We start from the raw sequence: 25663 nt of genomic DNA, 5'->3' as shown, positions 1-25663 counted from the left end.
TAGACCTGTGTGAAGAATCACTGCTCCTCTTATACCTCTTCTGCACCTGAAGCTAAAGGAGAACATCTCCCTGTGAAAGGAATGGAGTTGGAATGAGAAGTGTCCATGGAAACACTTCTCAGCCTGGATCTGTTCACTGCCATAATGGTACCTCACAGCACCACATCTACCATGAAGCACCTTACAGTAAAGCAAGAATCAAGATCCACACTCTTCTTTCTGAGGTCCCAAGGGTCAATCAGAAGCACTGCTGAGGGAATAAGCAAGTGGAATCCAGGCATCACTGGTATTACTGCATGGCATGAGTTAAGAGTCATATTCCAAACTCTGTCTACTGGGAAGGAAGGAAGGAAGGAAGGAAGGAAGGAAGGAAGGAAGGAAGGAAGGAAGGAAGGAAGGAAGGAAGGAAGGAAGGAAGGAAGGAAGGAAGGAAGGAAGGAAGGAAGGAAGGAAGGAAGGAAGGAAGGAAGGAAGGAAGGAAGGAAGGAAGGAAGGAAGGAAGGAAGGAAGGAAGGAAGGAAGGAAGGAAGGAAGGAAGGAAGGAAGGAATACAGTTATGAAATTTTAAAAAGAAGATATGAAAGCAACAGCGAATTACTCAGAATAAAATAAGAGAAAAATGCTTAACGGTGAACGAAGATGAGATTGAAGCATTTGCTTCCAAGACTTTTCCCTTATAGATTTCTGGTACTGTCGCTCATATTCTCACACATCTGTGATTCCCAAGGCTGTTCAAGTTCCTGAAGGTCCTGCGTGGATAAATAGAAGGGAAGGGGAAATTCAAAATACCATTACAGAAGGAACGGAAAAACACATTGAAAAACATTTTGCCATTCTTCAAAAGAATGGACTGTTTAACCCGAGCCTTATGGTTAATGATTGGAAAAGAGGAAAGGAGATCCCAGAAGCAAAGACGCAGGAGCAATTCGTGGTTGCGCCGCTGGGTGGGGATGTTGGCCACGGAGCGGCAGCTCCCTCTGCCCGCAGCGCGCTTTCAGGCGCAGGCGCCCAGAAGAGCCGTGCGAGCTGCTCGGGAAGGGCGGCGGGGCACGGAGCCGGGCGCTCGGGGGCTTTGGGGCCGAGCTGCCGGCAAAGGCGGCTTGTGGGTGAGGAGCTTTTGGCCCGGCGAGAAAGGCTGCGAGCGATGGGGGCCGCTGGGAAAGGCCGGCTGTGGCGGAGCGGGACGGCGAGCGGGAGCCGGAGAGGCGGCGGCGGCGGCGAGAGGCAAGTGCTGCTGTGGCTGGTGTGCGTTTGCGTGTGGGAGAGCGGGGCCGAAACGCTGCGCTATTCCGTGGCGGAGGAAATGGCGAGGGAGTCGCTGGTGGGCAACGTGGCCCAGGACCTGGGGCTTTCTCCGAGCCAGCTGGCGGCTCGCAAGGCGCGCGTGGTGTCCGAGGGGAGCGAGCAGCATTTCCGCCTGGATCCGCACAGCGGCGTCCTGACGGTGACGGAGACGCTGGACCGAGAGCGGATCTGTCCGCACAGCGAGAGCTGCGCGCTCTTCTTTAAGCTGTTCTTTGAGAACCCGGTGCAGCTGATCCGCGGGGAGGTGGAGGTTCGGGACGTGAACGACAACTCCCCCGAGTTCCCACAGAAGGAGGTGGTTTTAAAGATTCTTGAAACGACATCTCCCGGCTCTCGCTTTCCCCTTGAAAGAGCCCGCGACAGGGACGTGGGGATCAACGGCTTACAGAATTACAGCCTCTCGCCAAACTCGCATTTCACCCTGGCTCTTGAAACAGGGAAAAGTGGTGTCGAATACGTGAAGCTCGTCCTTGAGAGGCCTTTGGACCGGGAGGAGCAGCCGGAGCTGCATTTGGTGCTCACGGCCACGGACGGGGGCTCTCCGCCCAGATCTGGCACGGCTCAGATCCGGGTGGTGGTGCTGGATGCCAACGACAACATGCCGGTGTTCTCACGGGAGATGTATGAGGTGCGCGTGGCAGAGAACAGCCCCCCGGGGCAGCTGGTGGTCCGGGTGTCGGCCACGGATCCAGACGAAGGCTCCAACGGGAAAGTTGAGTATGAGTTCACTTCTGAGGAGCCGGGAAATCTGTTCGATATGAACTCTGCCACAGGCGAGATTCGGGTCTTGGGCCATCTGGATTTTGAAGAAACGCAGTACCACGAGATTGAAGTTAAAGCCACGGATGGCGGTGGTCTGTTTGCTTACTCCAAAGTGCACGTGGAGGTGCTGGACGTGAACGACAACGCGCCGGAGATCGAGCTGAGCTCGGTGAGCGCGTCCATCCCCGAGGACGCGCCGCCCCGCACCGTGGTGGCCCTGTTGAGCGTGCGGGACCGCGACTCCGGCGACAACGGGCGGACGGAGTGCGCCATCGAGGGCGACGTGCCGTTCAGCCTGACGGCCGCGTTCGCCGACCACTACGAGCTGCGCACCAGCGCGGCCCTGGACAGGGAGACGACGGGCGAGTACAACGTGAGCATCGTGGCGACGGACTGGGGCCGGACGCGGCTGAGCGCCCGCGAGAGCGTGTGGGTGCGCGTGGGCGACGTGAACGACAACGCGCCGCGCTTCACGCAGGCGGCGTACAGCATGTCGGTGAGCGAGAACGACGCGGGCGCGGTGCGGATCGGCAGCGTGAAGGCGACGGACGCGGACGCGGGCGCGAACGGGCGCGTGAGGTACGCGCTGGTGCGGGAGGAGGGCGAGGAGGCGCCCGCCGTGGCGGTGGACGCCGAGAGCGGGGCCGTGTCGGTCGTGCGGCCGCTGGACTACGAGGAGGTGCGCGCCGTGGAGGCGACGGTGCTGGCGGCCGACGGCGGCTCTCCGCCGCGGAGCGCCACGGCGCTGCTGCGCGTGCTGGTGCGGGACGAGAACGACAACGCGCCCGTGGTGCTGCACCCGCCGGCCGACGGCGGCGCGGCGCTGGGCGAGCTGGTGCCGCGGCGGGCGCCGGCGGGCTACCTGGTGGCCAAGGTGGTGGCGGTGGACGCGGACGCGGGGCAGAACGCGTGGCTGTGCTACGAGCTGGCCAAGGCGACGGAGCCGGGGCTGTTCCGCGTGGGGCTGCACAGCGGCGAGGTGCGCACGGCGCGCGCCCTGGGCGAGCGCGACGCGGCCCGGCACCGGCTGGTGGTGCTGGTGCGGGACCGCGGGCGGCCGCCGCGCTCCGCCAGCGCCACCCTGGCCGTGGCCCTGGCCGACGGCTTCTCCGAAGAGCACCTGCGGGCCGGCCAAGAGCCGCCGCCCGCCGAGCCCGACGGCCGCCTCACCCTGTACCTCAGCGTCTGCTTGGCCTGTGTGTCCGCGCTCTTCGTGGCCAGCGCCACGGCCGCCGTGGCCGCCAAGGTGCGGCGGGCCCGACGGGGCGAGCCGGGGCCCCTGCCCACCTTCCCGCAGTCGGCCGCCGACAGCAGCGCCGGCTCCCTGCCCCGCAGCTACGTCTACGACGTCCGCCTCGCCTCCGGCACCGTCAACAGCGAGTTCCGCTTCCTCGGGCCGCTCTTCCCCTGCTTCCCCGCCGGGCTGCCGCCGGTCGCAGCCGATCAGCGGAGCTCGCTGTGCTCGGCCGGCCTCGGGCAAGAAGAAGGCGACTGGGCTGTGCAGGTGAGAGAGCGGAGCGCGGGGGTCTGCGTTGTGGGAGTGGGAGGGAGGGATCCCGTGGGGTTGATGTCCGGGATCCTTCTGTTGGAACTAGAAGGCCGAGTAGGTGCTGTAGTCGCCGCTGGGTCCTCAGCTGCTCCCAGGTTTCGGGCTGCCCACACCTCTGGCTATGGCTATCTGCCCGGTGTACTTGCTGCTGGTGAAGTGTTGAGGTGTCACCCCAAGGGCGGCGGTGTGGGAATGCTTGGGTTGCGCAGTCTGCTGTTGAGGGGGAGGCATGGAGAAAGAGTGGGGGCGAGTGTTCTGCCCCGAGTGCGGCCGTGGGACATCGGGGAGCATTGGAGAGGCCGTGGGTATGATGGCATCATGTTTTTCCTGCAGAGCGTTAGCGATAGTTTATCCAATATGACCTCAGGGCCCTGTTCCCCTTCTTTGCTGTTTGAGTTCCCATAACCATATTCATCTTTATACCTTTAGCATTCCAGCACGTTACTTGTTCATGAGGAAACAGTTTGTCTGCTTCCCACTTCCTGATCCAGAAAGGGTTTTTATTTATACTTTTCTGATGTCCATAAGAAGGGCCTTATGTAAGCCATATGTAAGGCTATCGGGATCGCTATAGGGTTTTGATATTGAGTTGTTCCTTTCAGTGAGCCATGTCCCCGCCCTCCTCTTCCATTGCCTCCACATCGGGAAGAGTGATCTCCCATTCTCATTGGTTCAGATGAACCTTCTCAGCTTCTCACTGACACCTTCTTACCTTTAACATCCCAAAGTCAGCCCTCCGCTCTGTTCTTTGCAGGGCCGAGCTCCCCTTTCTGAAGGCACGGCTCCCCAGGCAGCGGAGGAGAATGGCAGTTTGGATCAAAACCCCTGGCTCAGCCATAAGTAGGGGAGGAGAAGGAGAAGCATCTCAGTCCTCATGGACAGATATCTTCAAAGCAAAATGAAGTAGGTGCCAAATATGCACCAAAAATAACCAGGAAAGCAGAAATCTGTTGTTTGAAAAGGACAATCTCTTCTCAGTCTGTACTTTAGTCATGTATTTATTCTGAAATGTTGATACATTTGTATGTGGATGCATGCTAGGAACACTGAGGTTTGGTATCGCGTTTTAATAGTGCTTTTGCTCCTGAGTATTAAGTGAAAAAATCAAAAAAGATTCCAATCCTCATGATACCATTTTCAGATATTAGATCTTATACATTTTTTGTTGTTGTTAATGTCAGACAGGCTCTGTTATAATGTAATCTATTCATTACCAGGCTGTGTACCTATAAATCAAAGCTGAAGGTTTTAGCAGAGGCATTCTTTATTATCACTGAGAAGCTGTCTGCCGTGGACATGGCTGATATTCCCACAGTGCACATTCAGTCAGCAGTTCCCTGTTTCTCTATGCTGTACCGAGTGCTCTTTGAGCACTGCATTTGGGTTTGGTTTGGTTTCTTTCCCAACATAAAGTCGAAATGAATGGTTCTAGGGTACCTCAGGAATATGACTGCTAGATAATAGAATATTTGAAGCAATGTGCTATTTCACATTCCTCATATATTTCCAAGAATTGAATGCCTGGTGACAGAAACCAATAAAATCTACTGAGAAACCTGACAATGTGAGCTTCACTCGTACGTGCAAAGTTGTTATTGTACGTTAAAGGTGCATTAAGGATCACTGTTGCTGTCACAGCCTTCTATGCCCGAAGCTGAAGGGCTGAGTGTCCCTGTGAAATGAGGACAGTCATTGTGGGACGTGTTTGTGGAAGCTCTTCTCAGCCCGGATCTGTTTCCTGCCACAGTGGTACAAATGTTCAGTTGCAGGGTGCTTCTCTTTGAGGACACTGTGCTGAACGCGGAGAACAAAGTAACGTGCTGTGTGGTAATGTAACTTTTGTGTAGCATGAAAGTGGAGCCACATTCCCCACTTTATGTGTTGCTGATGACCTACAGCCATCTTTTGTTTTTCTTAGTAGTGGTTGTGCAGATGGTTTGTTTTACTGTTAGGAGGAAAACCACGTTTAGAAGAGTGACTGTTGAGTTGTTGCTGAGCAGTGCTGCACAGAGCCAAGGACATTTTAACTTGTTGTACAGTTCTGTGAGTGAGAGGGGCCAGTGGAGAACAAGAAACTGAGAGGGGGCAGAACCAGGACAGCTGCCCTAAACTGATCAGGACTACAAAATTGGGAGGATGTCAGAGGTGGGGGGCAGATACTTCCCATCAACAGGCAGGGCATTGGTAAGCAGATGGTGGTGTAGCATGCATCAGTTCTTTTCTCTATCTCTATCTTTATCTCTTATCTGAGTGATTTCCCCTACTTGTTTTGGAACCAGTGCTCTTCAGCATCTCTATCAGTGGATCAAGACAGTGGGAGCAAGTCTGCAGGTAACATTTCTTAGAGTGGTACAGATGATAGAGTAGAAGTAAAGGTCACCTTTCAAAGAGGCCTGGAAAAGCTTGAAAAGTGAGCCCCTGTGAATTGTTTGCCCTGGAAAAGGACCTGGGGAGAACTCATTGTGGCCTTCCAATACTTACAGGGAAATTATAAAGCTAAGGTAACTGAGTCTATGCCTTCTATTCCTTTCCCTTCCCCTGCCCTGCCATCTTTATTGCTCCATCTTTGGAATCCCCAGACATCTGTATCTCCAAATTGTGAATGTAGATTGCATCTTTTTGATTTGTTTGTACACAACTGGGGACAAGGTCTGTGGCCACCAGCACTGATGCGGAGCAATTGGAGCAGAATGAAGGCAGGCAGCGAAGATGACCAGAACTGTGAAGTGCCTCCACTATGAAGTAGCTGAAGTAGCCTGGTTTCCTTGGCCTGGGAAAGGATCAGGGGAGAACTCATTGTGGCCTTCCAATTCCTATAGGGAAATTATAAAGCAAGGGAGAATGAGTCTATGCATTTCCTTCCATTCCTTTCCTATCTCCTGCCCTGCCTTCTTTAGTGCTTCATTTTTGGAATCCCCAGACATCTGTATCTCCAAATTGAGAAAGTAGTTTGCATCTTTTTGATTTGTTTGTATACAGCTGGGGACAACTTTCAATCAGGTATGAAAGCTTTGTTGTGTTGTGATAATATCAAGCACATCTACAAGGGTGGATATCTTTCTCATATCAGAGAAGAAGAAGGCCTTTCACACGGGAAAGCATGAGAGCCCTGGGTCCTTCAGGTGAGCTGCTGTACCACATCCAACATGAAGAAAGCAGCACCAGGATTTGGTGCTAGAGGAGAATCATCTTCCTGGTGTGACAGCAAGATGGAGTGCTGGTGAATCGTTTCCTTACAGCAGATTTCCCTGTAAGCTCTGTGGCACCAGCTATCACATTCAGTTCACACACTCCTCTTTCTTAATTATCACTTGCTGGTTCAAATTAAGAGAAAATGAGGAAAATATGACAATGCCACTGATGGAAAGGAAAAAATATGATGCAAATTCCACAATGCAACGAGCAAAGAGTTCGGCATGGAGACGAGAGTAGTGAAACCCAGAGCAAACTCTGCGAGCAAGCGGGAAGCCTGCTGACAAACGCAGCGAGTATTTACGATTCATTTTTGGAGTGGTGTGTGCAAGAGGAAAGGAGATTCGAACCGGCAACTGCTCGGAAGAAGGAGAAGGAGCGATTCGTGGTTGCGCCGCTGGGTGGGGATGTTGGCCACGGAGCGGCAGCTCCCTCTGCCCGCAGCGCGCTTTCAGGCGCAGGCGCCCAGCAGAGCCGTGCGAGCTGCTCGGGAAGGGCGGCGGGGCACGGAGCCGGGCGCTCGGGGGCTTTGGGGCCGAGCTGCCGGCAAAGGCGGCTTGTGGGTGAGGAGCTTTTGGCCCGGCGAGAAAGGCTGCGAGCGATGGGGGCCGCTGGGAAAGGCCGGCTGTGGCGGAGCGGGACGGCGAGCGGGAGCCGGAGAGGCGGCGGCGGCGGCGAGAGGCAAGTGCTGCTGTGGCTGGTGTGCGTTTGCGTGTGGGAGAGCGGGGCCGAAACGCTGCGCTATTCCGTGGCGGAGGAAATGGCGAGGGAGTCGCTGGTGGGCAACGTGGCCCAGGACCTGGGGCTTTCTCCGAGCCAGCTGGCGGCTCGCAAGGCGCGCGTGGTGTCCGAGGGGAGCGAGCAGCATTTCCGCCTGGATCCGCACAGCGGCGTCCTGACGGTGACGGAGACGCTGGACCGAGAGCGGATCTGTCCGCACAGCGAGAGCTGCGCGCTCTTCTTTAAGCTGTTCTTTGAGAACCCGGTGCAGCTGATCCGCGGGGAGGTGGAGGTTCGGGACGTGAACGACAACTCCCCCGAGTTCCCGCAGAAGGAGGTCGTTCTGGAGATACCAGAAACGGCGTCCACAGGGTCTCGTTTTCCCTTAGAAGCAGCACGGGATAAAGATGTGGGAATTAATGGCTTACGGAACTACAGTCTCTCCCCGAACTCCCACTTCTCTCTCTCTTTCGAAAAAGGGAGAGGTGGTGCAAAATATGTCAAACTCGTAGTAGACAGGCAGTTGGACCGGGAGGAGCAGCCGGAGCTGCATTTGGTGCTCACGGCCACAGACGGGGGCTCGCCGCCCAGATCTGGCACGGCTCAGGTCCGGGTGGTGGTGCTGGATGCCAACGACAACATGCCGGTGTTCTCGCGGGAGGTGTACGAGGTGCGCGTGACCGAGAACAGCCCCCCGGGGCAGCTGGTGGTCCGGGTGTCGGCCACGGATCCCGACGAAGGATCCTACGGCAAAGTGCGCTACACCATCTCACAGATGACCGAGGGTTCCCGCCAGCTTTTTGATTTGGACGATGAGACTGGGGAGATCCGGCTAACAGGAAACCTGGACTTTGAAGAAGCGCAATACCACGAGATTGAGGTCAAAGCCACGGACGGCGGAGGACTGTCAGCGCACTGTAAAGTGCACGTGGAGGTGCTGGACGTGAACGACAACGCGCCGGAGATCGAGCTGAGCTCGGTGAGCGCGTCCATCCCCGAGGACGCGCCGCCCCGCACCGTGGTGGCCCTGTTGAGCGTGCGGGACCGCGACTCCGGCGACAACGGGCGGACGGAGTGCGCCATCGAGGGCGACGTGCCGTTCAGCCTGACGGCCGCGTTCGCCGACCACTACGAGCTGCGCACCAGCGCGGCCCTGGACAGGGAGACGACGGGCGAGTACAACGTGAGCATCGTGGCGACGGACTGGGGCCGGACGCGGCTGAGCGCCCGCGAGAGCGTGTGGGTGCGCGTGGGCGACGTGAACGACAACGCGCCGCGCTTCACGCAGGCGGCGTACAGCATGTCGGTGAGCGAGAACGACGCGGGCGCGGTGCGGATCGGCAGCGTGAAGGCGACGGACGCGGACGCGGGCGCGAACGGGCGCGTGAGGTACGCGCTGGTGCGGGAGGAGGGCGAGGAGGCGCCCGCCGTGGCGGTGGACGCCGAGAGCGGGGCCGTGTCGGTCGTGCGGCCGCTGGACTACGAGGAGGTGCGCGCCGTGGAGGCGACGGTGCTGGCGGCCGACGGCGGCTCTCCGCCGCGGAGCGCCACGGCGCTGCTGCGCGTGCTGGTGCGGGACGAGAACGACAACGCGCCCGTGGTGCTGCACCCGCCGGCCGACGGCGGCGCGGCGCTGGGCGAGCTGGTGCCGCGGCGGGCGCCGGCGGGCTACCTGGTGGCCAAGGTGGTGGCGGTGGACGCGGACGCGGGGCAGAACGCGTGGCTGTGCTACGAGCTGGCCAAGGCGACGGAGCCGGGGCTGTTCCGCGTGGGGCTGCACAGCGGCGAGGTGCGCACGGCGCGCGCCCTGGGCGAGCGCGACGCGGCCCGGCACCGGCTGGTGGTGCTGGTGCGGGACCGCGGGCGGCCGCCGCGCTCCGCCAGCGCCACCCTGGCCGTGGCCCTGGCCGACGGCTTCTCCGAAGAGCACCTGCGGGCCGGCCAAGAGCCGCCGCCCGCCGAGTCCGACGGCCGCCTCACCCTGTACCTCAGCGTCTGCTTGGCCTGCGTGTCCGCGCTCTTCGTGGCCAGCGCCACGGCCGCCGTGGCCGCCAAGGTGCGGCGGGCCCGACGGGGCGAGCCGGGGCCCCTGCCCACCTTCCCGCAGTCGGCCGCCGACAGCAGCGCCGGCTCCCTGCCCCGCAGCTACGTCTACGACGTCCGCCTCGCCTCCGGCACCGTCAACAGCGAGTTCCGCTTCCTCGGGCCGCTCTTCCCCTGCTTCCCCGCCGGGCTGCCGCCGGTCGCTGCCGATCAGCGGAGCTCGCTCTGCTCGGCCGGCCTCGGGCAAGAAGAAGGCGACTGGGCTGTGCAGGTGAGAGAGCGGAGCGCGGGGTCCTCTGTGGGAGAATGAGAGGGAGGGATCCCGTGGGATGGTGTCTGAGATCCCCCTAGAAGGGCGAGAAGGCCGAGGAGGTCTTGTATCCGTCTCTGGGTCCTCGGCTACTCTTCAGGTGCAGGCCACACCTGCCTCTGGATATGGCCCTGTGTCCGGAGTAGTTGCTGCAGGTGAAGTGTTGAGGTGTCACCCCGAGGTTGGCTGTTGGAGCATGGGCAGCTGCAGAGCAGGAGGGCAGATGAGTAAGACACACCGTGTCTTGCCTCAGCGCTCTGTAGAACCCTATGGGATGGAGACAGCAAGGTCAGTATTCCCAGACTATTGCCCTTGCATCACTTTTTTCTGCGGCGCGTTAGTGACAGGATAACTGATATCACATCAATGAGTGTTACCCATCTGTTGCTGTCTGGTATCCCACATCCACTGTCCATTTCAGTGATAGTTTTTGTTTTGCCATTTTGAGGTCTTTGTGTGGTGGTTTAATAGGGCTGTGGGTCTGGTTATAGGGTTTAAACCTTGTCTTCTTCAGGTCAGAGATCCATATCCATACCCACATCTTTCTTTGCATCTGGGCAGGGCCGGTTGGTCTCCCATTCACAGCGGTTCAGATGAGCCTTCTCCGCTTCTGGTTTGCATCTGTTTATCGTTAAAATCTTAATGTCAGCCCTCCGCTCTGTTCTTTGCAGGGCCGAGCTCCCCTCTCTGAAGGCACAGCTCCCGGGGCAGCAGAGGAGAATGCCCGTTTGGATCAAAGCCCCTGGCTCAGCCATCAGTAAGGGACAAGGAGAAGCATCTCGGTCCTCATGGACAGAAAACTTCCAAGTGAGATGAAAGAGAGACCCAACATGCACCAAAAAAGAGACTGGGCTGTGCCAGAGTTTTCTGTGGGTGGAAGGATTCCTACCTCTTAATCAATACTTTATTCTTGTGTTTCTTTTGGAATTGTGTTACGTTTGGAGATGGGTGCATGCTGGGAACACTGAGATTTGGTATCTAACTGTGATAGTGCTATTGCTCCTACGTACTAAGTGAAGAATTGGATGAAAATATTCTGATGCTCAAGCTATCATTTTCCTACATCTGCTTTTATGCATTCCTTTTTGTTGTCTGTGGGCTCTGTAATAATGCAATCTATTCAATACCAGGACGTGTAGCTGTTCATCAAAGCTGAATGTTGCCAGCAAAGGTATTCTTTAGTGCCATCGAGCTGCTGGCTGCCATAGAGATGGCTGACATCGACACAGTGCACATTCAACCAGGAGTTCCCTTGTTCTGCATGCTGTAAATAGTCCTCTTTGGGCACTGTGTTTCTTTTTTATTCACTTTGTTCTCTTCCCCAAGGTAAAGTCTAAATGAAGGGTTCTGGTGCATTTCACGGATATGAAGATTAATACTGGAGGGAATTCAATGCAGTGTGATACTTCTGGTGTTTCATGTTATGCTTGTGCTTCCAAGAGTTGACTGTTGGTTGACAGAGCCCAATAAATTCTACTGAAAATCTACTGAATGAATCTGTGCTTTGGTGTAAGTGTTGCATCTTCTGCTGTGCCACAATATCATTCTAGCTATAGCTAAGAGCTCTCTTACTGATCACTGCTTAATTTGAGCGCTGCTGTTTCTGACGCTGGCTGTTGCCGCAGTAGATAAATAGCTTTTGCCTTAATCCACAGGTTTCTGTTTGTTTCATTTATTTCTCTGTTCTATCTGCTATCACACTGGGAAGGGCAGTGATGGATCGGCCATGTTGTGCTGAGCTGCTGCCAGGTTATGCCACAATTGTAATTGTTGGAGCCCAGCGTGGGACTGAAGTGTTGAGATAACCCCAGATCAGACCAGAGTGTTTCCAATCAGAACTGAAAGCTGTGCTCGTGTAGTTGAACCATTTCTGACCACATTCTAAATTGTTTTTTCATTTTTATTGATTCTTTTTTGGCATTTCCCTGAACTACGTATCTGAACACCTTAGTTACTATGTATGTTCTCAGTTCTCTGTTATGCTGTGAGGGATGGAATAAGATGACAGTTTTGATGTTACATGTATCATTGGGTTAAGATATGTTAAAGCTGTTACTCAGGAGATTTGGCTGGTGTTTGTACTCCACATTGTCATCATCTTTGCACTTAGGGAACCATCTCTCATCATTAGAGATGCACATTTTCCCTTTGAGTCCTTGGGAGCCAGACTGGGAGTGTGAACAAACCACCTTTTCCACCATTACCTCTCTCTCCCTTTCCCCTTCTCCTCCAGGCTACTTCCAATAGCCCTTGACAATGTAAAATATCCTTGATATTCAAACCAACATGATCCTACTGCTCTGCCTCCAGAACACCTTTCCAGGTTAGCTGCATTGAAACACCTTGTTTGGAATAGAACCCAGAGAGCTGCCCTGACACAGTAATGTCTGAGTGTCAGGCTGTGTGGGAGGATACTAACAGGCCTCTAGAAGAGTGGGCACCATCATTGCTTTGGAACTCCACAGCAGAACAAGTGCAGGATCCAGAAAAGCTGTTTGCAGCAGTTCAGGGAACAGACTCTCCTGGAAGCCATGTATAAGACACGTGCAAGAAGAGGAGGTGATGTGACACAGCCAGCATTGTTTCGCTGAGGCCCGTGGGTCATGGCTGACCCATCTGGTGTACTTCTATGATGAAGAAACAGCATCCTTGTGCAAATGAAGAGTAAGTGATGTCATCTACATGGACTTGTTCAAGGCTTTTGACATGTCCCCACATCGTATCTGTAAGATGGAGACGTGTATTTTAATGGTGGATTATTCAGTGGATACGGAATTGTTGGATGGTCACAGCCATAGTATTGGGTTCAAGAGTGCTATGTCCAGGTGGAGGCCAGAGACAAGCACTGTGCCACAGGCACCTATCTTGGGACCAGTACTCTATGTAATCTTTATGAATGGATCCAGACAGTAGCATCAGATGCACCCACAGCAAGATTGCTGGTAACAGTTCTTTGAGTTGTGCAGATGATACAGTAGAAGGAAGATGTGCCATGCAACAGACCTGCACATGCTTAAGAAAAGAGCCAATGTGAACAGTTTCATTACATCCACATGCAAGCTGTTGGATTGGTTTGTGTGCAGCTGGGGAGAATTTTCAGTCAGGTGTGGAAGTTTTGTTCTGTGGAAGCACACTCTGGCATAGGAGCAAGGGAGGATGTGTTTGTCATTATGGAGAAGAAAGATGCCATTCAGAAGGGAAAGAATTGGAGCCCTGGGTCCTTTGGGTGAGGTGTGATGCACAGTGTGAAGAAAAACATCGTCCAGATTCTGTCCTAGAGCAGAATAATTGCTCTAATGTGAAAACAAGCAGGAGTGTTGTTGAATCATTTTCTTGAAGCATCTTAACCTCTAAGCTGCTTGGTATCAGGACCGTCCCTCAAGGCAAATGTAATTTACAGATTAAAAAGAACACAGAGTGAGGAAAAAGTGAACCTATAATCATTGGAAACAACACTTTGCCATTTTGAGACTTCATGGAGCAAAAGAGTCCGTGTTGGAGAGCCGGGAAGAGGTACCGAGAACAGAACTCTGCGAGCAAGCAGGAAGCCTGCTGACAAACGCGGCGAGTATTTACAGTTGGCTTTTGGACTCTTATGTGCAAGAGGAAAGGAGATTCGAACCGGCAACTGCTCGGAAGAAGGAGAAGGAGCGATTCGTGGTTGCGCCGCTGGGTGGGGATGTTGGCCACGGAGCGGCAGCTCCCTCTGCCCGCAGCGCGCTTTCAGGCGCAGGCGCCCAGCAGAGCCGTGCGAGCTGCTCGGGAAGGGCGGCGGGGCACGGAGCCGGGCGCTCGGGGGCTTTGGGGCCGAGCTGCCGGCAAAGGCGGCTTGTGGGTGAGGAGCTTTTGGCCCGGCGAGAAAGGCTGCGAGCGATGGGGGCCGCTGGGAAAGGCCGGCTGTGGCGGAGCGGGACGGCGAGCGGGAGCCGGAGAGGCGGCGGCGGCGGCGAGAGGCAAGTGCTGCTGTGGCTGGTGTGCGTTTGCGTGTGGGAGAGCGGGGCCGAAACGCTGCGCTATTCCGTGGCGGAGGAAATGGCGAGGGAGTCGCTGGTGGGCAACGTGGCCCAGGACCTGGGGCTTTCTCCGAGCCAGCTGGCGGCTCGCAAGGCGCGCGTGGTGTCCGAGGGGAGCGAGCAGCATTTCCGCCTGGATCCGCACAGCGGCGTCCTGACGGTGACGGAGACGCTGGACCGAGAGCGGATCTGTCCGCACAGCGAGAGCTGCGCGCTCTTCTTTAAGCTGTTCTTTGAGAACCCGGTGCAGCTGATCCGCGGGGAGGTGGAGGTTCGGGACGTGAACGACAACTCCCCCGAGTTCCCGCAGAAGGAGACGGTTTTAAAGGTTGTCGAAACGGCATCCATAGGTTCACGGTACCCCCTACAAAGAGCTCGCGATAGAGACTCGGGCATTTACGGCTTGCGGAATTACAGTCTCTCCCCAAACTCACATTTTTCGATAGTTCAAAAAGGAGAGGTAGGCTCTGAATTCGCAGAACTCGTTTTGCAGAAGCATCTGGACCGGGAGGAGCAGCCGGAGCTGCATTTGGTGCTCACGGCCACGGATGGGGGCTCGCCGCCCAGGTCGGGCACGGCTCAGGTCCGGGTGGTGGTGCTGGATGCCAACGACAACATGCCGGTGTTCTCGCGGGAGGTGTACGAGGTGCGCGTGGCCGAGAACAGCCCCCCGGGGCAGCTGGTGGTCCGGGTGTCGGCCGCGGATCCCGACGAAGGATCCTACGGCAAAGTGCGATACGAGTTCACGGAGATGTCAGATCCATCTATGCGACTCTTTGATCTTAACGCTGATACCGGGGAGATTCGGATCGTCGGTAATCTGGATTTCGAGGAAACGAAATCCCACAAACTTGTAGTGAGAGCCACGGACGGCGGTGGTCTGTCCGCACACTGCAGTGTTCATTTGGAGGTACTGGACGTGAACGACAACGCGCCGGAGATCGAGCTGAGCTCGGTGAGCGCGTCCATCCCCGAGGACGCGCCGCCCCGCACCGTGGTGGCCCTGTTGAGCGTGCGGGACCGCGACTCCGGCGACAACGGGCGGACGGAGTGCGCCATCGAGGGCGACGTGCCGTTCAGCCTGACGGCCGCGTTCGCCGACCACTACGAGCTGCGCACCAGCGCGGCCCTGGACAGGGAGACGACGGGCGAGTACAACGTGAGCATCGTGGCGACGGACTGGGGCCGGACGCGGCTGAGCGCCCGCGAGAGCGTGTGGGTGCGCGTGGGCGACGTGAACGACAACGCGCCGCGCTTCACGCAGGCGGCGTACAGCATGTCGGTGAGCGAGAACGACGCGGGCGCGGTGCGGATCGGCAGCGTGAAGGCGACGGACGCGGACGCGGGCGCGAACGGGCGCGTGAGGTACGCGCTGGTGCGGGAGGAGGGCGAGGAGGCGCCCGCCGTGGCGGTGGACGCCGAGAGCGGGGCCGTGTCGGTCGTGCGGCCGCTGGACTACGAGGAGGTGCGCGCCGTGGAGGCGACGGTGCTGGCGGCCGACGGCGGCTCTCCGCCGCGGAGCGCCACGGCGCTGCTGCGCGTGCTGGTGCGGGACGAGAACGACAACGCGCCCGTGGTGCTGCACCCGCCGGCCGACGGCGGCGCGGCGCTGGGCGAGCTGGTGCCGCGGCGGGCGCCGGCGGGCTACCTGGTGGCCAAGGTGGTGGCGGTGGACGCGGACGCGGGGCAGAACGCGTGGCTGTGCTACGAGCTGGCCAAGGCGACGGAGCCGGGGCTGTTCCGCGTGGGGCTGCACAGCGGCGAGGTGCGCACGGCGCGCGCCCTGGGCGAGCGCGACGCGGCCCGGCACCGGCTGGTGGTGCTGGTGCGGGACCGCGGGCGGCCGCCGCGCTCCGCCAGCGCCACCCTGGCCGTGGCCCTGGCCGACGGCTTCTCCGAAGAGCACCTGCGGGCCGGCCAAGAGCCGCCGCCCGCCGAGCCCGACGGCCGCCTCACCCTGTACCTCAGCGTCTGCTTGGCCTGCGTGTCCGCGCTCTTCGTGGCCAGCGCCACGGCCGCCGTGGCCGCCAAGGTGCGGCGGGCCCGGCGTGGAGAGCCGGGGCCCCTGCCCACCTTCCCGCAGTCGGCCGCCGACAGCAGCGCCGGCTCCCTGCCCCGCAGCTACGTCTACGACGTCCGCCTCGCCTCCGGCACCGTCAACAGCGAGTTCCGCTTCCTCGGGCCGCTCTTCCCCTGCTTCCCCGCCGGGCTGCCGCCGGTCGCAGCCGATCAGCGGAGCTCGCTCTGCTCGGCCGGCCTCGGGCAAGAAGAAGGCGACTGGGCTGTGCAGGTGAGAGAGCGGAGCGCGGGGTGCCTCTGTGGGAGAATGGGAGGGAGGGATCCCGTAGGGGGGTGTCTTGGATGTCTGGGATCCCCCTAGAGGTGCGAGTAGGCCAAGGAGGTCCTGTAGCCGTCGCTGGGTCCTCGGTCACTCTCTGGGTGCGGACCGCCCTCGCCCCTCTGTATGGCCCCATGACCGGAGTAGTTGCTGATGGTGAAGTGTTAAGGTGCCATCCCAAGGGCGGCTGTTGGAGCATGGGCTGCTGCAGAGCAGGAGAGCAGTTGGGAGGAAACACTGGGTCCTGCCTCAGTGCTCTGTAGAACTCTATATGGCAGGGACAGCAAGGTCACTCATCCCATAGTCTATAGCCCTGGCATCGCTTGCTTTATGCTGCATATTAGTGACAGCATAAGTGATATCACCTCAGTGAGCATTACCCATCTGTTGCTCTCTGAGTTCCCATGTCCACTAACCCCTTCAATGAAAGTTTCTGGTTTTGCTTTTTCGAGGACTTTCTGTAGTGGTTTAATAGGGCTGTGGGTCTGGTTATAGGGTTTAAGGTTGTCATGTTCAGGTCAGAGTTCCACGTTCCTGCCCTCCTCTTTCATTGCATCTGGGCAGGGAAGGTTGGTCTTCTATTCTCATGGGTTCAGATGAGCCTTCTCAGCTTCTAAATTGCATCAGTTTATGGCTAAAATTGTAACATCAGCCCTCCGCTCTGTTCTTTGCAGGGCCGAGCTCCCCTCTCTGAAGGCACGGCTCCCGGGGCAGCGGAGGAGAATGGCAGTTTGGATCAAAACCCCTGGCTCAGCCATCAGTAAGGGACAAGGAGAAGCATCTCGGTCCTCATGGACAGAAAACTTCCAAGTGAGATGAAAGAGAGACACAACATGCACCAAAAAAGAGACTGGGCTGTGCCAGAGTTTTCTGTGGGTGGAAGGATTCCTACCTCTTAATCAATACTTTATTCTTGTGTTTCTTTTGGAATTGTGTTACGTTTGGAGATGGGTGCATGCTGGGAACACTGAGATTTGGTATCTAATTGTGATAGTGCTATTGCTCCTAAGTACTAAGTGAAGAATTGGATGAAAATATTCTGATGCTCAAGCTATCATTTTCCTACATCTGCTTTTATGCATTCCTTTTTGTTGTCTGCTGGGCTCTGTAGTAATCTATTCAATACCAGGCCATGGAGCTGTTCATCAAAGCTGAATGTTGCCAGTAGAGGTATTCTTCAGTACCATCAAGCTGCTGGCTGCCATAGAGATGGCTGACATTGACACAGTGCACATTCAACCAGGAGTTCCCTTGTTCTGCATGCTGTAAATAGTCCTCTTTGGGCACTGTCTTTCTTTTTTATTCACTTTGTTCTCTTCCACAATGTAAAGTCTGAATGAAGGATACATTTCAGGGATATGAAGTTTAATACTGGAGGGAATTCAATGCAGTGTGATACTTCTGGTGTTTCATGTTATGCTCGTGCTTCCAAGAGTTGACTGTTGGTTGACAGAGCCCAATAAATGCTACTGAAATCTACTGAACGAATCTATGCTTTGGTGTAAGTGCTGCATCTTCTGATGTGCTGCAATACCATTCTAGCTAATAGCTCTCTTACTGATCACTGCTTAATTTGAACGCTGCTGTTTCTGACACTGGCTGTAGTCGCAGTAGATAAATAGCTTTTGTCTTAACCCACAAGTTCCTGTTTGTTTCATCTGTTTCTCAGTTCTATCTGCCATCACACTGGGAAGGGCAGTGATGGATCGGCCATGTTGTGCTGAGCTGCTGCCAGGTTATGCCACAAGAGTAATTGTTGGAGCCCAGTGTGGGACTGAAGTGTTGAGATAACCCCAGATCTGACCAGAGTGTTTCCAATCAGAACTGAAAGCTGTGCTCGTGTCGTTGAACCATTTCTGACCACATTCTAAACTTTTTTTTTTCATTTTTATTGATTCTTTTTTGGCATTTCCCTGAACTATGTATCTGAACACCTTAGTTACTATGTATGTTCTCCATTCTCTGTTATGCTGTGAGGGATGGAATAAGATGACAGTTTTGATGTTACATGTATCATTGGGTTAAGATACGTTAAAGCTGTTATTCAGGAGATTTGGCTGGTGTTTGTACTCCACATTGTCATCATCTTTGCACTTAGGGAACCATCTCTCATCATTAGAGATGCACATTTTCCCTCGTGTCCTTGGGAGCCAGACTGGGAGTGTGAACAAACCACCTTTTCCACCATTACCTCTCTCTCCCTTTCCCCTTCTCCTCCAGGCTACTTCCAATAGCCCTTGACAATGTAAAATATCCTTGAGGTGTTCAAACCAACATGATCCTACTGCTCTGCGTCCTGAATATATTTCCAGGTTAGCTGCATCTAAACACCTCGTTTGGAATAAAACCCAGAGAGCTGCCCTGACACAGTAATGTTTGAGTGTCAGGCTGTGTGGGAGGATACTAACAGGCCTCTAGAAGAGTGGGCACCATCATTGCTTTGGAACTCCACAGCAGAACAAGTGCAGGATCCAGAAAAGCTGTTTGCAGGAGTTCAGGGAACAGACTCTCCTGGAAGCCATGTATAAGACACATGCAAGAAGAGGAGGTGATGTGACACAGCCAGCATTGTTTCGCTGAGGCCTGTGGGTCATGGCTGACCCGTCTGGTGTACTTCTATGATGAAGTAACAGCATCCGTGTGCAAATGAAGAGTAAGTGATATCATCTACATGGACTTGTTCAAGGTCTTTGACATGTCCCCACATCGTATCTGTAAGATGGAGACATGTATTTTAATGGTGGACTATTCAGTGGATAAGGAATTGTTGGATGGTCACAGCCATAGTATTGGGTTCAAGAGTGCTATGTCCAGGTGAAGGCCAGAGACAAGCACTGTGCCGCAGAAATCTCTCTTGGCACCAGTACTCTATGTAATCTTTATGAATAGATCCAGACAGTGGGATCAAATGTACCCACAGCAAGAATGCTGATAACACTTCTTTGAGTTGTACAATTGATAAAAAGAAGGAAGATGTGCCATCCAATGGACCTGCACATGCTTGAGAAATGAGCCTATGTGAACAGTATCAGTACATCCACATGCAAGGTGTTCCACATTGGTCAGCTCATTCCCAGTTTTGACTATAGTCTGGTAGAAGAACAATTAACAAAGAGCAGCCCGGTGGAGACGGATTTGGAATTTTAAGCAGACAAAGAGTTTGACATGAGCCATAAATGCCTGCGTGGAGCCACGATGAACACCTGTATCCTTGGTTCCATCAAAAAAGAGGTGACTAGCAGATTGAGAGGTAATAGTCTGTCTCTGGTTTGCCTTCATTAGGAACCACCTGGAATAATGTGTGCAGGTCTGTATTCAGGCTGGAGCAGCTGCGCTTTGAAGAAAAGCTGAGGTGGAGTGGCTTATTCAGCCTGCACAAAAAAAGTGGGGAAACCTCATTGTGGCCTTTCAGCACCAAAAGGGAGCTTATAAAATGAGGAAGTCCAAGATCTTCCCTGCCATTCCCTGTCCTGCCCTTCTGAAGGACCCTTTCTGGTGTTACAAACCCTCTGTATCACCAATCTGTGAAAGCAGTTTGCAGCTGTTGGATTGGTTTGTGTGCAGCTGGGAGAATTTTCAGTCAGGTGTGGAAGTTTTGTTCTGTGAAAGCACACTCTGGCATAGGAGCAAGGACAAGGACAAACATCTCCATAATGTTTGTCATTTTGGAGAAGAAAGATGCCATTCAGAAGGGAAAGAATTGGAGCCCTGGGTCCTTTGGGTGAGGTGTGATAGACTGTGAAGAAAACTACATCCAGATTCTGTCTTAGAGCAGAATAATTGCTCTAGTGTGAAAGCAAGCAAGAGTGATGTTGAATCATTTTCTTGAAGCATCTTAACCTCAATGCTGCCAGGCTCCTGTTCTAAGCTGGAATGAATCAGGACCGTCCCTCAAGGTACCTGCAATTTACTGATTAAAAAGAACACAGAGTGAGGAAAAGGCAAAGCTACACTCATTGGAAACAACACTTTGCCATTTCGAGAGTTCACGGAGCAAAAGAGTCCGTGTTGGAGAGCCGGGAAGAGATAACCAGAGCAGAACTCTGCGAGCAAGCGGGAATCCTGCTGCCAAACGCGGAGCGTATTTACATTTGGCTTTTGGACTGGTGTGTGCAAGAGGAAAGGAGATTCGAACCGGCAACTCCTCGGAAGAAGGAGAAGGAGCGATTCGTGGTTGCGCCGCTGGGTGGGGATGTTGGCCACGGAGCGGCAGCTCCCTCTGCCCGCAGCGCGCTTTCAGGCGCAGGCGCCCAGCAGAGCCGTGCGAGCTGCTCGGGAAGGGCGGCGGGGCACGGAGCCGGGCGCTCGGGGGCTTTGGGGCCGAGCTGCCGGCAAAGGCGGCTTGTGGGTGAGGAGCTTTTGGCCCGGCGAGAAAGGCTGCGAGCGATGGGGGCCGCTGGGAAAGACCGGCTGTGGCGGAGCGGGACGGCGAGCGGGAGCCGGAGAGGCGGCGGCGGCGGCGAGAGGCAAGTGCTGCTGTGGCTGGTGTGCGTTTGCGTGTGGGAGAGCGGGGCCGAAACGCTGCGCTATTCCGTGGCGGAGGAAATGGCGAGGGAGTCGCTGGTGGGCAACGTGGCCCAGGACCTGGGGCTTTCTCCGAGCCAGCTGGCGGCTCGCAAGGCGCGCGTGGTGTCCGAGGGGAGCGAGCAGCATTTCCGCCTGGATCCGCACAGCGGCGTCCTGACGGTGACGGAGACGCTGGACCGAGAGCGGATCTGTCCGCACAGCGAGAGCTGCGCGCTCTTCTTTAAGCTGTTCTTTGAGAACCCGGTGCAGCTGATCCGCGGGGAGGTGGAGGTTCGGGATGTGAACGACAACTCCCCCGAGTTCCCGCAGAAGGAGATGGTTTTGGAGACTCTTGAATCCGCATCTCCCGGGACACGATTCCTCTTAGGAAACGCGAGAGATAAGGACGTGGGGATAAACGGTTTGCAGAATTACAGTCTCTCCCCAAACTCACATTTCTCATTAAATCAGGGAGTAGGTAAAGGTGGAGGCAGATACGCAGAGCTCGTCCTGCAGAAACCTTTGGACAGGGAGGAGCAGCCGGAGCTGCATTTGGTGCTCACGGCCACGGACGGAGGCTCGCCGCCCAGGTCTGGCACGGCTCAGGTCCGGGTGGTGGTGCTGGATGCCAACGACAACATGCCGGTGTTCTCGCGCGAGATGTACGAGGTGCGAGTGGCAGAGAACAGCCCCCCGGGGCAGCTGGTGGTCCGGGTGTCGGCCGCGGATCCCGACGAAGGCTCCAATGGCAAAGTGCGCTACGCCTTCACTGAGATGTCAGAGCGGTACCAGCAGCTGTTTCAGCTGAACCCTGAGACCGGGGAGATTCGAGTCTTGGGCAATTTGGATTACGAAGATGAAAAAATGCACGAGGTCGTTGTGAGAGCCAGCGACGGCGGTGGTCTGTCTGCGCACTGCAAAGTGCACGTGGAGGTGCTGGACGTGAACGACAACGCGCCGGAGATCGAGCTGAGCTCGGTGAGCGCGTCCATCCCCGAGGACGCGCCGCCCCGCACCGTGGTGGCCCTGTTGAGCGTGCGGGACCGCGACTCCGGCGACAACGGGCGGACGGAGTGCGCCATCGAGGGCGACGTGCCGTTCAGCCTGACGGCCGCGTTCGCCGACCACTACGAGCTGCGCACCAGCGCGGCCCTGGACAGGGAGACGACGGGCGAGTACAACGTGAGCATCGTGGCGACGGACTGGGGCCGGACGCGGCTGAGCGCCCGCGAGAGCGTGTGGGTGCGCGTGGGCGACGTGAACGACAACGCGCCGCGCTTCACGCAGGCGGCGTACAGCATGTCGGTGAGCGAGAACGACGCGGGCGCGGTGCGGATCGGCAGCGTGAAGGCGACGGACGCGGACGCGGGCGCGAACGGGCGCGTGAGGTACGCGCTGGTGCGGGAGGAGGGCGAGGAGGCGCCCGCCGTGGCGGTGGACGCCGAGAGCGGGGCCGTGTCGGTCGTGCGGCCGCTGGACTACGAGGAGGTGCGCGCCGTGGAGGCGACGGTGCTGGCGGCCGACGGCGGCTCTCCGCCGCGGAGCGCCACGGCGCTGCTGCGCGTGCTGGTGCGGGACGAGAACGACAACGCGCCCGTGGTGCTGCACCCGCCGGCCGACGGCGGCGCGGCGCTGGGCGAGCTGGTGCCGCGGCGGGCGCCGGCGGGCTACCTGGTGGCCAAGGTGGTGGCGGTGGACGCGGACGCGGGGCAGAACGCGTGGCTGTGCTACGAGCTGGCCAAGGCGACGGAGCCGGGGCTGTTCCGCGTGGGGCTGCACAGCGGCGAGGTGCGCACGGCGCGCGCCCTGGGCGAGCGCGACGCGGCCCGGCACCGGCTGGTGGTGCTGGTGCGGGACCGCGGGCGGCCGCCGCGCTCCGCCAGCGCCACCCTGGCCGTGGCCCTGGCCGACGGCTTCTCCGAAGAGCACCTGCGGGCCGGCCAAGAGCCGCCGCCCGCCGAGCCCGACGGCCGCCTCACCCTGTACCTCAGCGTCTGCTTGGCCTGCGTGTCCGCGCTCTTCGTGGCCAGCGCCACGGCCGCCGTGGCCGCCAAGGTGCGGCGGGCCCGGCGTGGAGAGCCGGGGCCCCTGCCCACCTTCCCGCAGTCGGCCGCCGACAGCAGCGCCGGCTCCCTGCCCCGCAGCTACGTCTACGACGTCCGCCTCGCCTCCGGCACCGTCAACAGCGAGTTCCGCTTCCTCGGGCCGCTCTTCCCCTGCTTCCCCGCCGGGCTGCCGCCGGTCGCGGCCGATCAGCGGAGCTCGCTCTGCTCGGCCGGCCTCGGGCAAGAAGGCGACTGGGCTGTGCAGGTGAGAGAGCGGAGCGCGGGGGTCTGCGGTGTGGGAGTGGGAGGGAGGGATCCCGTGGGGTTGATGTCTGGGATCCTTCTGTTGGGACTAGAAGGCTGAGTAGGTCCTGTAGTCGCCGCTGGGTCCTCAGCTGCTCCCAGGTTTCAGGCTGCCCACACCTCTGGCTATGGCTATCTGCCATATGGCATGGGAGGGATCCCATAGGGGGGTGTCTTGGATGTCTGGAATCCCCCTAGCATGGCGAGTAGGCCGAGGAGGTCCTGTAGCCGTCGTCGCTGGGTCCTTGGACACTCTCTGGGTGCAAACTGCCCTTGCCCCTGTGTATGGCCCCATGCCCGGAGTAGTTGCTGCTGTTGGAGTGTTGAGGTGTCACCCCAAGTGGGCTGTTGGAGCGTGGGCACCTGCAGAGCCGGAGAGCAGTTGGGAAGACATACCAGGTCCTGCCTCAGAACTCTGTAGACCCTATGGGTTGGGGACAGCAAGGTCACTGATCCTAGGGTCTATAGCCATGGCATCACTTTTTTCTGTGGTGCATTAGTGGCAGTATAACTGATTACACCTCAGTGCGTGTCACCTATCTGTTGCTGTCTGGTAATCCAAATCCATTGTCCATTTCACTTAAAGATTTAGTTTTGCCTTTTTGAGGTCTTTGTGTTGTGGTTTAATACGGCTATGGATCTCTCGTTATAGGGTTTAAACCCTGTCTTGTTCAGGTCAGAGATCCATATCCCTACCCTCCTCATTTTTTCCATCTGGGCAGGGCCGGTTTGTCTCCCATTCTCATGGGTTCAGATGAGCCTTCTCAGCTTCTGAATTGCATCAGTTTATGGTTAAAATTGCAACCTCAGCCCTCCGCTCTGTTCTTTGCAGGGCCGAGCTCCCCTCTCTGAAGGCACGGCTCCCGGGGCAGCAGAGGAGAATGGCAGTTTGGATCAAAGCCCCTGGCTCAGCCATCAGTAAGGGAGGAGAAGGAGAAGCATCTCGGTCCTCATGGACAGAAAACTTCCAAGTGAGATGAAAGAGAGACCCAACATGCACCAAAAAAGAGACTGGGCTGTGCCAGAGTTTTCTGTGGGTGGAAGGATTCCTACCTCTTAATCAATACTTTATTCTTGTGTTTATTTTGGAATTGTGTTAAGCTTGGAGATGGGTGCATGCTGGGAACACTGAGATTCGGTATCTAACTGTGATAGTGCTATTGCTCCTAAGTACTAAGTGAAGAATTGGACTAAAATATTCTGATGCTGAAGCTATCATTTTCCTACATCTGCTTTTATGCATTCCTTTTTGTTGTCTGCTGGGCTCTGTAATAATGCAATCTATTCAATACCAGGACGTGTAGCTGTTCATCAAAGCTGAATGTTGCCAGCAGAGGTATTCTTTAGTACCATCAAGCTGCTGGCTGCCATAGAGATGGCTGACACTGACACAGTGCACATTCAACCAGGAGTTCCCTTGTTCTGCATGCTGTAAATAGTCCTCTTTGGGCACTGTGTTTCTTTTTTATTCACTTTGTTCTCTTTCCCAAGGTAAAGTCTAAATGAAGGGTTCTGGTGCATTTCAGGGATATGAAGTTTAATACTGGAGGGAATTCAATGCAGTGTGATACTTCCGGTGTTTCATGTTATGTTCGTGCTTCCAAGAGTTGACTGTTGGTTGACAGAGCCCAATAAATTATACTGAAATCTACTGAACGAATCTGTGCTTTGGTGTAAGTGCTGCATCTTCTGATGTGCTGCAATACCATTCCAGCTAAGAGCTCTCTTACTGATCACTGCTTAATTTGAACGCTGCTGTTTCTGACGCTGGCTGTTGTCGCAGTAGATAAATAGCTTTTGTCTTAACCCACAAGTTCCTGTTTATTTCATCTGTTTCTCAGTTCTATCTGATATCGCAATGGGAAGGTCAGGGATGGAATGGCCATGTTGTGCTGAGCTGCTGCCAGGTTATGCCACAAGAGTAATTGTTGGAGCCCAGCGTGGTACCAAAGTCTTGAGATAACCCCAGGTCTGACCAGAGTGTTTCCAATCAGAACTGAAAGCTGTGCTCGTGTAGTTGAACCATTTCTGACCACATTCTAAACTTTTTTTTTCATTTTTATTGATTCTTTTTTGGCATTTCCCTGAACTACGTATCTGAACACCTTAGTTACTATGTATGTTCTCCATTCTCTGTTATGCTGTGAGGGATGGAATAAGATGACAGTTTTGATGTTACATGTATCATTGGGTTAAGATATGTTAAAGCTGTTACTCAGGAGATTTGGCTGGTGTTTGTACTCCACATTGTCATCATCTTTGCACTTAGGGAACCATCTCTCATCATTAGAGATGCACATTTTCCCTTGTGTCCTTGGGAGCCAGACTGTGGGAGTGTGAACAAACCACCTTTTCCACCATTACCTCACTCTCCCTTTCCCCTTCTCCTCCAGGCTACTTCCAATAGCCCTTGACAATGTAAAATATCCTTGAGGTGTTCAAACCAACATGATCCTACTGCTCTGCCTCTTGAGTATATTTCCAGGTTAGCTGCATTGAAACACCTTGTTTGGAATAGAACCCAGGGAGCTGCCCTGACACAGTAATGTTTGAGTGTCAGGCTGTGTGGGAGGATAC

General features: G+C 56.0%; 1 protein-coding gene across 1 annotated transcript; it reads left to right on the top strand.

The window, feature by feature from the left end:
• The first annotated feature begins 994 nt into the window (after positions 1 to 994).
• Positions 995 to 24897, top strand: LOC140258391 (uncharacterized). Its single transcript, XM_072348601.1, has 7 exons — positions 995 to 3571; positions 5896 to 5947; positions 6985 to 9842; positions 13383 to 16184; positions 16907 to 16992; positions 20216 to 23048; positions 23919 to 24897. Exons 1-7 carry the CDS (start codon positions 1145 to 1147, stop codon positions 24006 to 24008), a joined length of 11148 nt encoding a protein of 3715 aa, XP_072204702.1. The 5' UTR covers positions 995 to 1144; the 3' UTR covers positions 24009 to 24897.
• The last annotated feature ends 766 nt before the right edge of the window (positions 24898 to 25663 follow it).

Source organism: Excalfactoria chinensis, chromosome 13, assembly GCF_039878825.1.
Source record: "Excalfactoria chinensis isolate bCotChi1 chromosome 13, bCotChi1.hap2, whole genome shotgun sequence".
NCBI classification, from domain to species: domain Eukaryota; kingdom Metazoa; phylum Chordata; class Aves; order Galliformes; family Phasianidae; genus Excalfactoria; species Excalfactoria chinensis.
This window is presented reverse-complemented; position numbering and strand designations above follow the sequence as displayed.

Coding starts and splice junctions, on each gene's coding strand:
- LOC140258391 (XM_072348601.1), top strand. CDS start 1,145: ATGGGGGCCGCTGGGAAAGGCCGGCTGTGGCGGAGCGGGACGGCGAGC. Junction 16,185..16,906: donor AAGGCGACTGGGCTGTGCAG/GTGAGAGAGCGG, acceptor TGTTCTTTGCAG/GGCCGAGCTCCCCTCTCTGA. Junction 23,049..23,918: donor AAGGCGACTGGGCTGTGCAG/GTGAGAGAGCGG, acceptor TGTTCTTTGCAG/GGCCGAGCTCCCCTCTCTGA.